The 15,760-nt window shown below is 39.7% G+C and overlaps 1 protein-coding gene across 3 annotated transcripts in view; it reads right to left on the bottom strand.

Annotated features, from left to right (window-relative positions):
* Nucleotides 1-15,760, bottom strand: part of NFATC3 (nuclear factor of activated T cells 3) — a 139,667-nt gene that overhangs the window by 21,663 nt on the left and 102,244 nt on the right. For all 3 annotated transcript variants that reach the window (XM_043600897.1, XM_043600899.1, XM_043600898.1), the window contains one exon: nt 10,547-11,554. In XM_043600897.1, the coding sequence (XP_043456832.1) occupies nt 10,547-11,554 (1,008 nt within the window). The remainder of the gene's footprint in view (nt 1-10,546; nt 11,555-15,760) is intronic.

Below are 15,760 nucleotides of genomic sequence, written 5' to 3'. Positions count from 1 at the left end.
TATCTGAGAGAGACGAAGACAGTGCAAGTGGGGAAGGAACAGAAAGAGAGAGGGAAAGAGAATCCCAAGCAGGCTCCATGCTGCCAGCACAGAGCCTGACTCAGGGCTTGAACTCACGAAACTGTGAGATCATGACCTGAGCCGAAACCAAGAGTTGGACGCTTAACCAATTGAGCCACCTAGGTGCCCTATAAATTGGTAAAATTTTTATGAAAGACAACCTGGCAATCTTTCTCAAAACACTTCTAGGAATTTATCATATATACAAACATACACAGATGTCTATAAAAAGGTAAGAAATGAAATTTGTAAAAAATTATTTATTATACTTATTAAATAGATAAAAGTACAGTTCTGAAAAATGTCCAAGAGTCAACATATAGGAAAAGCAAAATGCTGAACAATATACATACTATACTAGTAAAAATAAGGAAAAAATGTACACAATTGCTTACGAATGCATAAAATACCCCTTTGATGACAGCCAAGCAATTGGTAACCCAACTGTCCATACAGAGGACAATTAGGTACCTAGGAGAGAGAATTTTCACTATGTACTTTGTAGTACCTTTAGCATTTTTTTTTTTTTTTGAGAGAGAGAGAGAGAGAGAGAGAGACAGAGACAGAGACAGAGAGAGAGAGAGAGAATGCGCCCAAGTGAGGAAGGGGCAGAGAGAGAGAGAGAGAGAGAGAGAGAGAGAGAGAAGCAGGGCTCACGGGGTCGTGTTCACATGATATGGGACTTGAGCTCACCCGAAGCGGGGCTCATGCTCACCCAATGTGGGATTCGAACTCATGAACTGTGACATCGTGACCAAAGCCAAAGTCATATGCTTAACGACTGAGCCACCCAGGCACCCTAAAACTCCCATTCTACATAAAACCATCTACAGATGCTTTTAAATACACAATATGATTATAAGGGACTTAATTTATTATGATTCTTATAGATGTAAAGCTAGATTGCCTGTACCCAACACTCTCAACCCTATCCTATCTTCCACCAGAACTTAAAGAGTTTCATACTTTTCTTCCTGACCAGATAGACAGGCTAACGGTAGGTAATGTAAAAAAAACAAAAAACAAAAAACAAACAAACAAACAAAAAAAACCTTTTTAAAATCAGATATCTTCAAACAGAGAAAAGCTGTTTGAGTATATTTAATCTATGTTTTATCAAAAGCTAAGATCCATGGCAAGAGGTTAACCCTGTCACACAAAGCCACAGAACTATCAATTCCCACCAAACCATAAAAAGCTGAACTGGTCAGCCTAAAATTATTTCTTTCACTTAAAATATTTTTCTCTTTGTGAATGATCCATCTCCAAAGGAACTCAAAAACAAGATATAAATTTTAAAACATAACACATTTTTAGACACTGGTTTTGTATCTTACACATGGAAGACACAAGGAAGTTACAATTTTTTGTTTTTGAATGTTTATTTTTGAGAGAAAGAGAGCGCGCATGTGCACAGGAGTGCAAGTGGGGGAGGGGCAGAGAGAGGGGGACAGAGGATCTGAAGCAGACTCTGTGCTGACAGCAGCAAACCCCATGTGGGGCTTGAATTCACAAACCACAAGATCATGATTTGACCCAAAGTCAGACACTCAACTGATCAACTGACTGAGCCACCCAGGTGCCCCAAGAGTTACTATTTATTGTGTTTATAAAGGTTGAGATTATAATCAATCATAGCTATTTCAGAAACCACTGAACATTTGAGACAATCTAAATTTCAGGCAGACTTGGATTCAAATGCCAGTCTCAGTGTTTGTGGCCATATAACAATGGGAAAATAGTTAAGCTTTCTGAGCCACATCTCTAAAAATAAAGCTAATAATTCACTTTTCATAAATTGTTGGGAAGAACTAATGAGCTACTACTATACTACCAAAGAGCTCAAAAAATGATTATCAAGAAATAGTAACCATAATTCATTTTTTAAAGTGTATTTATTTTTGAAAAAGAACGAAAGCCCAAGTGGGGGAGGGACACAGAGAGAGGAGGACAGAGGATCTAATGCAGGCTCTGTGCTGACAGTAGAGAGCCCGATGCAGGGCTTGAACTCACGAACCATGAAATCATGCCCTGAGCCAAAGTCAGATACTTTGACTGAGCCACCCAGATGTCCCTCATTAATTATTTTTAGATATAGTTTTTTTTTTTAATGTTTATTTATTCTTGAGACAGAGACAGAGTGTGAACAGGGGAGGGGCAAAGAGAGAGGGAGACACAGAATCTCAAACAGACTCCAGGCTCTGAGCTGTCAGCACAGAGCCTGATGCGGGGCTCAAACCCACTAACTGTGGGATCATGACCTGAGCCAAAGTCAGACGCTTAACCGACTGAGCCACCCAGGCACCCCTAAATATAGTTCTTAAAGTTAACTCCTTTTGAAGGCTTTTTTATTTTTTATTTGAGAGAGAGAGAGAGAGAGTGTGTGTGTGTGAGCAGGGGAGAGGGGCAGAGGGAGGGGGTTTGAGGGAGGGAGAGAGGGAGAGAGTGAGTCTTAAGCAGGCTCCACACTCAACACAGAGCCCCACTTGGGGCTAGATCCCATGACCCTGGGATAACGATATGAGCTGAAATCAAGAGTCAGGTGCTCAACTGACTGAGCCACCCAGGCAGGCACCCTTTTGAAGTCTTTTGATATGCTGTGATATATGCCAGTTATTTAGTGGTAGCCTCTCTTGGGTTTTTCCTAGTTTATGTACAAATTTGTGTCAAGTTGATTCAAAGAAAAATTTTTGTTCAAATGGAGTACAGTTAATTTGTGTCTATGGAGATATACAGACACACTTGACATAAGAAATAAAAGATCTTTTCTGGGGCACCTGGGTGGCTCAGTCGGTTGAGCGTCCAACTTAGGCTAAGGTCATGATCTCACGGTTTGTGGGTTTGAGCCCTGCGTCGGGCTCTGTGCTGACAGCTCTCGGAGCCTGGAACCTGCTTTGGATTCTGTGTCTCCTTCTCTCTCTGCCCCTCTTCCACTTATGCTCTGTCTCTGTCTCTCAAAAAAAAATAAATATGAAAAAAAATAAATAAATAAAAGATCTCAAATGCTTGCAGTTGCTTCATTGGTTCTGAAATTAAACTTTCTTATCATATGTCTAAGAGTTGCTATGTCTAAGGTCCTGAATCCCCAGCATGGTCTGTTCTGTATGAGCCACTATCCAAAGCCTACCTGGGCATTATTTATGGAACTTTCCTACCTCTGGAATTATTCATCATAAATATGTTTGATGTTCAGGAGTACATGCATGCTTCCTACACAAGGACTCATGAGTTATCCAGAGTCCCAGTTAAAGGAGAAAGTTCAGGGGCACCTGGGTGGCTCAGTCAGTTAAGCGTCCTACTTCGGCTCAGGTCATGATCTCGCAGTCTGTGAGTTCAAGCCCCGCATCGGGATCCGTGCTGACAGCTCGGAGCCTGGAGCCTGCCCTGGATTCTGTGTCTCCCTCTCTCTCTGACCCTCCCCTGTTCATGCTCTGTCTCTGTCTCAAAAACAAATAAACGTTAAAAAAAAAAATTAAAGGAGAAAGTTCAGTACATCCTACCTCCCTTTTGCCTCAGTGCCCCAAAGTGATTAAATACCTCATTTGTGGCCCATTCTCACCATTGGCTATGTATGGCTTTATTTCATTTTACTTAAATACAATAAACAGCAGTGAAATTAATATCCAACAGGTAGAAAAGAACACTGACAATATTTACCTCTGCTCTCACATCAGCCTCTTGCTTTCCCCATCCTTAATCTTGTGTTTATCATTCCCTTGCTACTCAAAAGTAGGCACTTCTGCTTATCACTTATATACTGAACTGCAGTATCTGAGGTCATGTCTGGAGTTCCTGTTTACAGTCAAGTTAGTAATTGCCCTACATTTAGGATCAGCAAGTTATTGCACAGAGCCTGCAAGTGTCAGTGTCAGTTTTCACCACAGCAGTAGGTCAGGCTATATTTAACATGGAGCCTCTTCTCTGCTGAAAAGCTGCAGCTGCAGCTCTCTTAGTTTGTGAACAAAGGAGGATGAGTGGGAATTCAGGGACTCTAATGGAAAGCTGTAATGGGATTCAGCTCAATCAGAAATTAAATGGGTCTGTATTTAAAGGTCAAAGACAGTCTAGTTTAACAATACTATAATCTTAATTAAAATGCTTAAAACACACCTGTGACAATTTCTATATTTCTGTACTGTTTTAATATGTATCATTTGGTCCAAAGACTGGGACATACACCCTATAATGCACAGGAATTTTTAGGAAAAATAACAACTCCAGACATACAAACTGTAATATATGAGTAAAAACTCACTGATAATTTTATAGGTGTAGACAGCACACTTTTTTTAAAATAGGAAATGTATTTTTTTTAATGTTTATTTTTGAGAGAGTGGGAGTGGGGGAAGGGTGGAGCGAGAACTCATGAACCATGAGAACATGACCTGAGCCAAAGTTGGATGCTCAACCGACTGAGCCACCCCGGCACACCAAGAGCAGAGTTTTCAAGCAGGGGCAATGGTACATTTAGGTAGCAAAGAAAAAAGAAGTAGCAAGAGTCTTGAACAATGTTCGAATTCGTTGAGTAAGTACATGTTACAAACTTCCAAGAGGACTTCTTGAAAGAAAACATCACTTGGTAAAAATCAGTATTCTGTTGTTATTCCCCCGAAGATATGCTTTGAGGAGAGAGCCACTCTATGCTGAAATGGACTCTTCTAAGTATGGAATATGAGGGGCCAAAATCACTTCCATGAAACTGAAAAAGGATAATTGTAAAGTTTAGTCTTGGGTTCCAAAACCAACATATGCAAAAACCCAAGGGGTAGGGAGTGGGGAGAGAAAGGATGTGATTTAGCATTACTTATGACTGACTCACTAAATCAACAGTAAGATGGAGCTAAGAAAATCCCCTGACCTCAGGCCATATTGATACAATAAAGACTTCTGAACAAGGAAGGTGATAGTCCCAATACACTCTAAGCTGGCTACAGTATGGTCCCCTCTGGATACTTCATAACAAAAAGGAATTAAAACACCAGGGTTAAGCAGAGGGTGGTGATGGTGCGGGAAAGGTGAAGTTTCTGGAGTGTTTTTAAGATGGGGAAAGAGATCAGATTTCACAAATGTGAAGGGCTATTACAAGAAGGATTAGGTTTGTTTTGCATGATTCCAGAGGCATCAGAGCCCACATAAAATAAGGGTAGCCAGAACTCAAAAGGCCCAGAGATGTTCCAAAGAAGGTAAAAAGGAAGAGACGAACAGGAATACAGTATCACTAAAGATACCAGAGTATGAACCCTGGTGTCAAAGAGGAGGAGAGAGAACCGTAGTGTCAGAGAGTCTTTTAAAGTTCTTTTATAGTGAGAATTTAAAACTACCCTGGTCCCTCTCACAAACAGAAACTCTATGGAGAAAATGGTTGTTTCTTTCGCATATTTGGCTTGCTCTACAGCAGCAGTCTCAATTCACAGACGGATAACAAACATGAAAAACACCTAAAATACTGAAGCAGGAACCAGGAGACTTGGGTTTTAGTCATGTCTTTTTTTTTTTTTTTAAAGAGAGTGAGAGCGTGAGAGTGGGGACAAGGGACAGAGGGGGAGAGAGAGAGTCGTAAGCAGGGTCCACATTCAGCACAAAGCCCAATGAGGTCGAACCCACAACCCTGGGATCATGACCCGAGCTGAAATTGAGTCAGATGCTCAACCCAGAGTCACCCAGGTGCCTCGGGCTTTAGTCTTTATATGCTATTAACTGTGTGTTACCCTGAACGAAAACCTTAGGCTCTGTAAAACTCAGATTCTTCATCTATAAAATGAGAGAGCTGTATGAGAGGTATTTCTAGCTCCGTAAGTCTTCAATTTCTGAGCTTAGGGGCACTAATATCTTCTCTATTAAATGTCACTAAATTTATAATAAAAACTTAAGGTGTGAATGTCCACATTTCTAAAAGTCACAAGTAATGACTGAATGATTCTTGACTCCATCTTATTAAAAACTGCAAAATAGGGGTGCCTGGGTGGCTCACTCAGTTAAGCATCCAATTCTTGATTTCAGCTCAGGTCATGATCTCCCGGTTGGTGGGATCAAGCTCTGTGTCAGGCTCTGTACTGACAACATGGAGCCTGCTTAGGATTCTCTCTCTCCCTCTTTCTCTCTCAAAATAAACATTAAAAAAATCGTAAAATAAAAAGGATATTTTATCTTTAATCTTTTAAAATCTCTAATGGGATTTTTTTTTAATGAGGGTTAAATAAATATAAAACAGAAATATGCTTAACACAAGTTATGAGGATTAGGGGCACCTGGGTAGCTCAGTGGGTTAACTACCCAACTCTTGTTGATTTCGGCTCAGGTCATGATCTCACAGTTGCTGAGTTCGAGTCCTGCATCAGGCTCTGTGCTGACAGTGCAGAACCTGTTTGAGATTCTCTTTCTCGCTCTCAAAAATAAGCAAACACTTTTTAAAAAGTTCTTAGGATTAGTATATTTAACTAGTATATTTAAGTATATTTAAACTAATATATTTAAGTTTATTTAACTAGTATAATACTAGTTATTTAACTAGTATATTTAACTAGTATAATACAAATTAAGAAAAATTATTTGTGTCCTCTAGTTGTAGAGTAGAAATTAATATTTAACACAATATAGAAAAGTTAATATAAAATCTGAGCTTAGGCTAACTGCTAAGTTCACTTTAAGTGCTTCTAATCCTTTTTGGGATGTTTCATGGCTTCCTTTTAAAGGTAGCCAGAAAGGGGACATTAAAATGCTAGGAGTGCCAGGCCTATGAGATATGTTGTTGTTTTTCAATGACTTTATACTAAAACTTTGCAGAACTGTACGGGTTTTTTTTAAACATTTAAAAAGTATTTTAATTTATTTTTGAGAGAGAGACAGACAGAGTATGAGTGGGGGAGGAGCAGAGAGACAGGGAAACACAGAATCCAAAGAAGGTTCCAGGCTCTGAGCTGTCAACACAGAGCCCGACGCGGGGCTTGAATTCATGAACCGTGAGATCATGACCTGAGCCAAAGTTGGACACTCGACTGGCTGAGCCACCCAGGTACCCTTGTAGGATTTTTTAAGTACCTAGAATTTTACCTTCAAAGGCAAATCAAAATAACATTATCAATGAGTTAGTTGGCAAATCTCTTACATCTAACAATTCAAGGTGCCCAGGACTGCATTTTCGTCCCTGCCCCCTTTAATTATTGCTAGCACCACTGAGGTTCTGTCAAGTCTCATGATAGGTGGCAAAGAATTCAATAGCCAGTCTTCATCCTCTGTAGGGCTACAATTTGGGAACTTTACTTGTGTGGCTTATACAATGAATGGAGCAAAAATGAAGGTTTTTTTTATACGTGCCCTCATAGGCCTCATCAGCAACACATTTTCACATATTCAAAAGGTGAAATAAAATTTTAACAAAACCTTTCTAGAAGGTTCCAATTTGTTGCCCCCAAAATATCACTCCATCTGTGATAGAGCAAGTTCCACCACCTTTGTCCTTTTTTGGTTCATTCGGAAAGAAAATGAGCTAGAATACACTTTGAGATATATTCAATGAATCTCGTGTCTTCAGTTCCACCACAAATGGGTGGTAGGTTATCATTCAAGGTCTCAACCCTTGTTTCAGGGATTAAAATTCTAAACATACACCCTAAAAGCATGGCAAAGCATGATGAATAGTCTAAAACTGCTGCAAGAATGAATAGGTAACATTTTTAAAAGCCTATGTTCAATTGAAAATCTTTTACTTATTTCAAATCTGTTTTGCATCAAAGTAGAAGCCTCCTCTCTACCTGGTGCTCTAAAGTATGACACTTATGCCGGCTGTGCAGAAAAAGCACAGCAAGACACTTATACAAGAGCCATCAAGTACTCCCAATACAAACGTGACAGATCAGGTACAGTTGTGAATATGTGTTCATGTAGTGAAGTTCTGCACACATGTTCCTCTAGGAATTAAAAAAAGCTTGAGGGACCTTCTTTAGTAGTGTTCTAACCACCATGGCCTGCTGTTGCTGGAAGGCAGCTATACTGCTGCAAGAAAAAGACCAGAATGAAAAGATCTGATTCCAGTCTTAGCTCCTACTTAACAGTCGTGTGACCTTTAGAAAGCTCAATTCTTGGGGCGCCTGGGTGGCGCAGTCAGTTAAGCGTCCGACTTCAGCCAGGTCACAATCTCGCGGTTCGTGAGTTCGAGCCCCGTGTCGGGCTCTGGGCTGATGGCTCAGAGCCTGGAGCCTGTTTCCAATTCTGTATCTCCCTCTCTCTCTGCCCCTCCCCCGTTCATGCTCTGTCTCTCTCTGTCCCAAAAATAAATAAAAAACGTTGAAAAAAAAATTAAAAAAAAAAAAAAAAAGAAAGCTCAATTCTTTAAATCATCACTATCTAGCTCAGAGACAGGATTAATAAGGATCAAATGAAATAATGAATAGGAAAATACTATTCAAATTGTAGGTGATACTTGAGTTTACACATATACAGTTGACTCTTGAATAACATGGGTTTGAATCATAAGAGTCCACTTACATGTGGATTTTTCACAGCACAGAACTGTAAATGTATTTTCTCTTCCTTATGATTATTTTTTCTTTTTTAAATTTTTAAAATGTTTACTTATTTCTGAGAGAAAGAGAGACAGAGTGTGAGCCATGGAGAGGCAGAGCGAGAGAGGGACACAGAATCCATAGCAGGGTCCAGGCTCTGAGCTGTCAGCAAAGAGCCTGATATGGGGCTCGAACTCACGAACTGTGAGATCATGACCAGAGCCAAAGTCGGATGCCCAATGGACTGAGCCACCCAGGTGCCCCTCCCTCTTCCTTATGATTTTCTTAGTAACGCTTTCTTTTCTCTAGCTTACTTTACCATAAGAATATAATATAAAATATATATAACATACCAATATGTGTTAACTGTTTATGTTATCAGTAAGGCTTTCAATCAACTTTCAATCAATAGTACACTATTACTAGTTAAGTTTTTGGGGAATTGACAGTTATATGTGGATATTTTGACTGAGTGAGGGTAGGTGCCCCTAACCCCCAAGTTGTTCAAGCGTCAACTATATCTTATATTTACACACAAATTACCTGGCACATCCCCTTGTGGCTTTCAAAGCCATCTTTTACTATGCCATTTACCCACTGATAATCATGCTTTCCCAGACACAGCTGTTTCTGCTTATGTTGTCTGATTTCCCCTCTGATACTCATTTACTGAAAACATATACTCAATCCTCTAAGACTTGGCTCAAATATCATCTCCTCAGGGAACCTTTGCTGAATCCTTCTTCTTCCTTTTTTTTGAATAAGCTCTAGGCCTGATGTGGGGCTCAAACTCACAACCGCAAGATCAAGAGTCACATGCTCTACTGACTGAACCAGCCAATCGCCCCATTGCTGAATCTCTCTTAAGGAATCTGTCACATCTCTCAGATGATCTCCTAATATGCTTTTTTTAGATCTTGGTTATAAGTGTCCCAGACCCACTGTGCTATAAAGTCAGCTATGGACTGATCTGGTGGAGTGGGGATGCCCTGGGAGTGGGGATGCCACATTTTATTTACCTTCCTTTCCCCTTATGTTTGGAATCTGGGATGTGACACCAGCTTTGCAACTAAGCAGTAAACTCAGTTCCTCCACATGTGTAAAAGAGATGGCTAACAAAGAATTACTTTTCTATACAAAAAAGTACAGATTCAGAGAGAGAATTAAATTTCTATATCGATGTTTTTAGAATTGTTAGAATTTTCATGATGAACAACAGTTACAGGTAGCTTTCACTAAATTCCTATTTAGGCAAAACTTCACTACCACATAAATGATAGAGCCAAGAATAAACTCTAAGTCATTACCTGAAAATCCTATCTTGGGGAATTTTCAATTATTGAAATAATTAATATTCTAGAGTTTGTTCTCTAATTTAAAAAGAGGTCTGTATACCAACTTGCTACATTTATATAAATAGCTTCTTTTTATCCTGGTGCCAACAGCTGTACCAGCTACAGCCAACCAATCTGGTCTTGCACCATCACCACTATCTGACTCAGCAAGTTGGCAGAGCCAGAGAGCAAGTTCTTTACTTGTGTGAGTCTCAAGGACAGGAACTCTATCTAAACATATTCCTAGTATTCCCAGCATTTAAATTGGTGCCTTCCAAATAGATGGCATGTAGCAATATTTACTGAATTCCATTTTCCAGACCCTGTGACCAACTGTATGTTCTAAAAGAAGAGATGCCCAATAAATCTCATGTCCTTAGTTCCATCACAAATGGGTAGGAGACTATGATTCAAAGTCTTACCTTTTGCAGTAGGTATTAGTGGTAAACTAGATTTCAAAGTATAAATTTTCATGTCTATTCTCAAAGTCTTTAATTAACATATTTCTAGTGACAACAACTATTAAAGAAAAAAAAAAAAGCCCAACCATAGGCCATATGCCAATAAGCAATCCATGGTAACTTTTTTAAGACTATCAGAGAAGAAAGTTCCTGGATCTTCACTGCTTGAAGGAGAGAAAAATGAACTTACCATCATCTAAAGTGATGTCCTGTAGACCAATTGTTGAAAAGTTAGGTTCCTGCTCTTCAGGTTCAGGCTTAATGTTCACAGTTGCCTCATCAGGTGGAAATGAAGCTGGATCACACAAATTGCGACATATTAAGGATGAAGGTGCAGAAAGACCTCCCTGGCCTGTACTTTGTGCTTGAGTTGAGTGCTGTCCAGAATGCATTCTGGTGGCTAGAGATGGTGATGAGGCAGTTCCTGAGCTAGGAGATTGGTAAGGCATAGGCTGTAGCTGAGGAGATGGTGGCCCAGAAAGTGGTGAACTAGCCAGGGGATGAGAGGCTACTGGGGAAGCTGCTGTACCAGACCCTGAATGTGAAGGACCATATGTAATGGGCTGTAACTGAGGGGAAGGCTGGCCTGCGACCTGGTCAGCCCCTGGAGAAGAAAGAGATCTCTGTCCTGTGGTTGAACAATGGTATCCCATTGACTGCAGATGAGGCAGGGTCTGTACCGAATGAGGTGTGTGGGCTAAGAGATGTCCTGTTGGGCCTGAATTTGAAGAATGAAAAGGTATGGATGACGATGGTTGACAGCCAAGATTTATTAAAGTAGGAAGAGCTGCATCCTGTGGAAACAAAACCGGATCAAATTCTTGACTAGAGGCAGCATTAACTGGAAGACAAGTTGGTCCGTTGTACACAACATTAGTTTGCATAGGCTGATAGGAAGACCCCACAGGAGGTGTTGGTGTGACTTGAAAAGGCTGGTGCATGACTGAAGAAGGTAACATATGCTGTTCTTTACCAGCGCTTTCATCCCTACACTGCAACTGTGGCAGATGAGATGAAGTTACCATGGATGCATATGTTTGCTGGATGGGACAAACCAAGCTTCTCTGTGTTGACAGTACACTGTTATGTGGGTGTCCTGTGTCTGAAGAAGGCCTCTGGGTCTGGGCAGGATGAGGCACAGACAATGACGGAACTGAAGACAAGTCAACCTCTTCTTTGTGTTCTTGCTTCATCAAAACTAAAAAGAAAATGATTAAAGCAAATGTTATTACATAATACATACGATGATTATCAAAGGACTTCATTCTAGGCTACATAACTATAGCATGTATCCCAAGTCAGGGGTTAAATATTCAAATGCCTTCAAAAAAAATCCAAATGCCTTCAGAAAAGGCAAATAACATAAAATATGTGAAGTCAGCAAGCAAAAGACAACAGGGAGTGGTTCTTGTTCTAAAAGTACTCACATTAAAAAAAAAAAAACAGTACCACATAGAACTCTATGAAGAGATGTGGAAAGACCTCTAATACGTTCCTAAGTAACAAAAAAAAGTGAGGTGCAGAACAATGTGTACATATCACAATTCTTTTAAAATACAGTGTATGTGTGTGTGTGTGTATATATTTGTGTGTGTATATATTTATGTATATATGTGTGTGTGTGTGTGTGTATATATATATACGCATACGTACATGTACACATGTTTTTGCTTATATAGGTATGGGTATGCAAACCTGGTAACTGCTGTGTTTACTGCTGGGAACAAAACTAGGTGACTAGGGAATAAGAGCAAGAGGCAGATTTAGTTTTTACTATGTAAATTTTTGTGCTAGACTAGCAATACACAATCTCAATGTTTTTAACCAAGTATATACATTACCTATTTAAAAATAAATGATTTTTATGGGGCGCCTGGGTGACTCAATTGGTTGAGTGACTGACTCTTGATTTCGGCTCAGGTCATCTCATGGTTTGTGAGATTGAGCCCTGCATCAGGCTCTGTGTTTGGGATTCTCTCTGCCCCTCCCATGCTCACCCTTTTCTCTCTCTCAAAATAAATAAATAGGGGCACCTGAGTGGCTTAGTCAGTTAAGCGTCTGACTTCAGCTCATGTCATGATCTCCCAGTTCGTGGGTTTGAGCACCTTGTCGAGCTCTGTGCTGACAGCTCGGAGCCTAGAGCCTACTTCAGATTCTGTGACTCCTCTCTCTGCCCTTCCCCCACTCACACTCTGTCTCCGTCTCTCTCAAAAATAAACATTAAAAAAATTTAAATATTTAAAAAAATAAATGAGTTTTTAAGATACCCCAAACTCTACAGCCTAATAAAAAAGCTTGAATTTGCAATCTCTGATCTGAAACCTACCAGTCCACTGTTTTTGCATAATGCATAATATACCAGAGATCATGAATCTAATATTCATAGAGCTTCTAGTTTACAACGGTCTTCACATGTACCTCATCTGAGGAACCTCATCTGAGGCACCTCATGTGTACCTCATTTTATCCTCAACCATCATCAGGCACATTTACAAGAGGAATAATGAGTGATCAAAAAAGTACTGGGATGCGGGGCGCCTGGGTGGCGCAGTCGGTTGAGCGTCCGACTTCAGCCAGGTCACGATCTCGCGGTCCGGGAGTTCGAGCCCCGCATCAGGCTCTGGGCTGATGGCTCAGAGCCTGGAGCCTGTTTCCGATTCTGTGTCTCCCTCTCTCTCTGCCCCTCCCCCGTTCATGCTCTGTCTCTCTCTGTCCCAAAAATAAATAAACGTTGGAAAAAAAAATTTAAAAAAAAAAAAAAAAAAGTACTGGGACGCACAAAAAAACTGTCAGAGCTAGTAAACAAATTCAACAAAGTTGCAGGACACAAAATCAGCATGTAGAAATCGACTGTATTTTTATAGACTAGCAATACACAATCTGAAACAGAAATTAAGAAAACAACCTCATTTGCAATAGCATCAAAAAATAAAATACTAAAGAATAAATTTGACCAAGGTAGGCAAAACTTATACACTGATAACTACAAAACAGTGCTAAAGAAATGAAGGAAGACCTAAATACATGGAAAGATACCCTGGGGTCATGGACTGAACGACTTAATTAACCACGAAGAATGCAACACTCTCCAAAACAATTTTCAGATGCAATGAAATCCCAACTATGTTTTTTGCAGAAACAGACTTATCCAAAAATTCATACCAAATCCCAAGGGACTGCAAATAGTCAAAAACAATCTTGAAAAAAGAACAAAGACAGAGTACTCACACTTCCTAATTTCAAAACTTACTACAAAGCTACAGTAATAAAAACCAAGTGGTACTGGCCTAAGGACAGATGTATAGACCAATGGAATAGAGAGCCCAAAAGGAAACCCTAACATAAACAGTTAATTGCTCTTCATACAAGGGTGCCAAAACTATTCACTGGGGTTAAGAATAGTCTCTTCAACAAATGGTACAGGAACAATGGGACATCACATTCAAAGTAATGAAGATGGAACCTTATCCGAAAATCATAAACAAAAATTAACTCAAGTGGATCAAAGACCTAAACGTAAGAGCAAAAACTAAATTCTAAGAAAAAAACAAAGGGCAAAAAAAGCTTCATGACATTGGATTTGGCAATGGTTTCTTAAGTATCACATACCCTGAACATACACACAACAAAAACAGATAAATTGGACTTCATCAAAATTAAAAACTTCTGACCATGAAAAGACACTATCAAGACAGAGAGAAGACAGCCCACAGAATGGAAAATCTACTTGCAAATAATATTTCTGTAAAGGGTTTAATATCCAAAATTCATAAGAACCCCTACAAATGCCAACAACAGGACTGAACCAAAGACTTGAGTGTGACCCCAGGACTGATCTAGATGGAAGTGTGTGTGGGTGGGGGAAGGTACCAGCTCTCTTCTCTAGGATTGCTAATTATGAAGATGAAACAAACCTAGAGATGCCATGTAAGTAAAGCCTGCCCTAGAGCAAAGCCAACAGAAAGAAAAGCAATGTTAAGATGAAGAGAAAGCCTAAGCCCCAGGACCACATTGCTTGAGCTGAAGCATGCCTAAAGCCAGCATTCCAATTAACTGTCCAGTTACATGAGCCAATACAATTTTTTTTGTTAAGCTAGCTTGAATGGAGTTTTTGTCATTTGTACCCAAAAGTCCTAATTCACTTCAAAACAACCTTTAAGAGGCAAGGATTATTATTACCCCTGAAGACACTAAATCTCAAAGTGGTATCACAAGGACCTGAATCCAGGTTTTTCTGCCTTCAAAGTCCATGCTTTTAATCACTGCACTATACTATATTAACAAGAAAGATTATAGTTCATCATTCCATCATACAAGCAGAGGCTATGAATACCAACCACTATCCTTTATTACATCAAAAAATGTATTTAAGATGATTTAAGATCTACCTGGTGAAAGGACTGCTTAACATAGAAATCAATGTGTTTTGCTTATTTTATTTAATATGTTTATCAAAACAGAAAAGAACCATCAGTTAATTTTTTGTATGTCAAAGCAATGGACTTTATTGTTTCTCTTGGGCAATACTTCTTCCAGTCCACTTTTCTAAAAGTTACTGACTTTATCCTCCTACTGAAGTACTATAATTCATTTAAAAATAATTTTCCTAGGGGCGCCTGGGTGGCTCAGTCAGTTAAGTGTCCAACTTCAGCTCAGGTCATGATATCACGATCCGTGAGTTTGAGCCCTGCGTTGGGCTCTGTGCTGACAGCTCAGAGCCTGGACCCTGCTTCAGATTCTGTGTCTCCCTCTCTCTCTGACCCTCCCCTGTTCATGCTCTGTTTCTGTCTCAAAAATAAACATTAAAAAAAATTTTTTTAAATAATTTTCCTAAATTGACATCTCATTGTTCCAAGTTTGTATGAGTTAAACTAACATAATTAAAATTTTCATGATCTTCACTAAAATGTAAGCACTTCATTTTATGTCAAAAGAAAGTAACAGTGAGAAGCCAAGCATGGTCAAACCTCATCTGGCCATTTAACAAACCCATCAAGTACAAGTCTCTTCACAAAAGCATGTTCTCAATCTGAGGAAATGAAAGTAAGTAAGATTTAAAATAGCCCTGAGGTGACTGGGTGGCTCACTCAATTAAGCGAACCAGGTCGCTCGGCTCAGGTCATGATCTCATGGTTTGTGGGATCGAGCACTGTGTTGTGCTCTGCGCTGATGGCATGGAGCCTGCTTGGGATTCTCTCCCTCCTTCCCTCCCTCCCTCCCTCCCTCTCCCTCCCTCTCTCTCTCACACACAAAATAAACAATCTGCCAACTGGTGAGCCCACTCCTAACAATGAGACAACACTTAAAAGAGAAAAAGTGTATCATGAGTCTTCTTATTGCTTCTGCACCAAAGTTAACATTCTAAACTAGGCTTCCATCCAGTTTCTGATTCTTGCTCAGGTAT

The sequence above is a fragment of the Prionailurus bengalensis genome, chromosome E2, assembly GCF_016509475.1.
Source record: "Prionailurus bengalensis isolate Pbe53 chromosome E2, Fcat_Pben_1.1_paternal_pri, whole genome shotgun sequence".
Lineage (NCBI taxonomy): Eukaryota > Metazoa > Chordata > Mammalia > Carnivora > Felidae > Prionailurus > Prionailurus bengalensis.
Note: the sequence above shows the minus strand (reverse complement) of the source record. Positions and strands in the feature narration are given on the sequence as shown.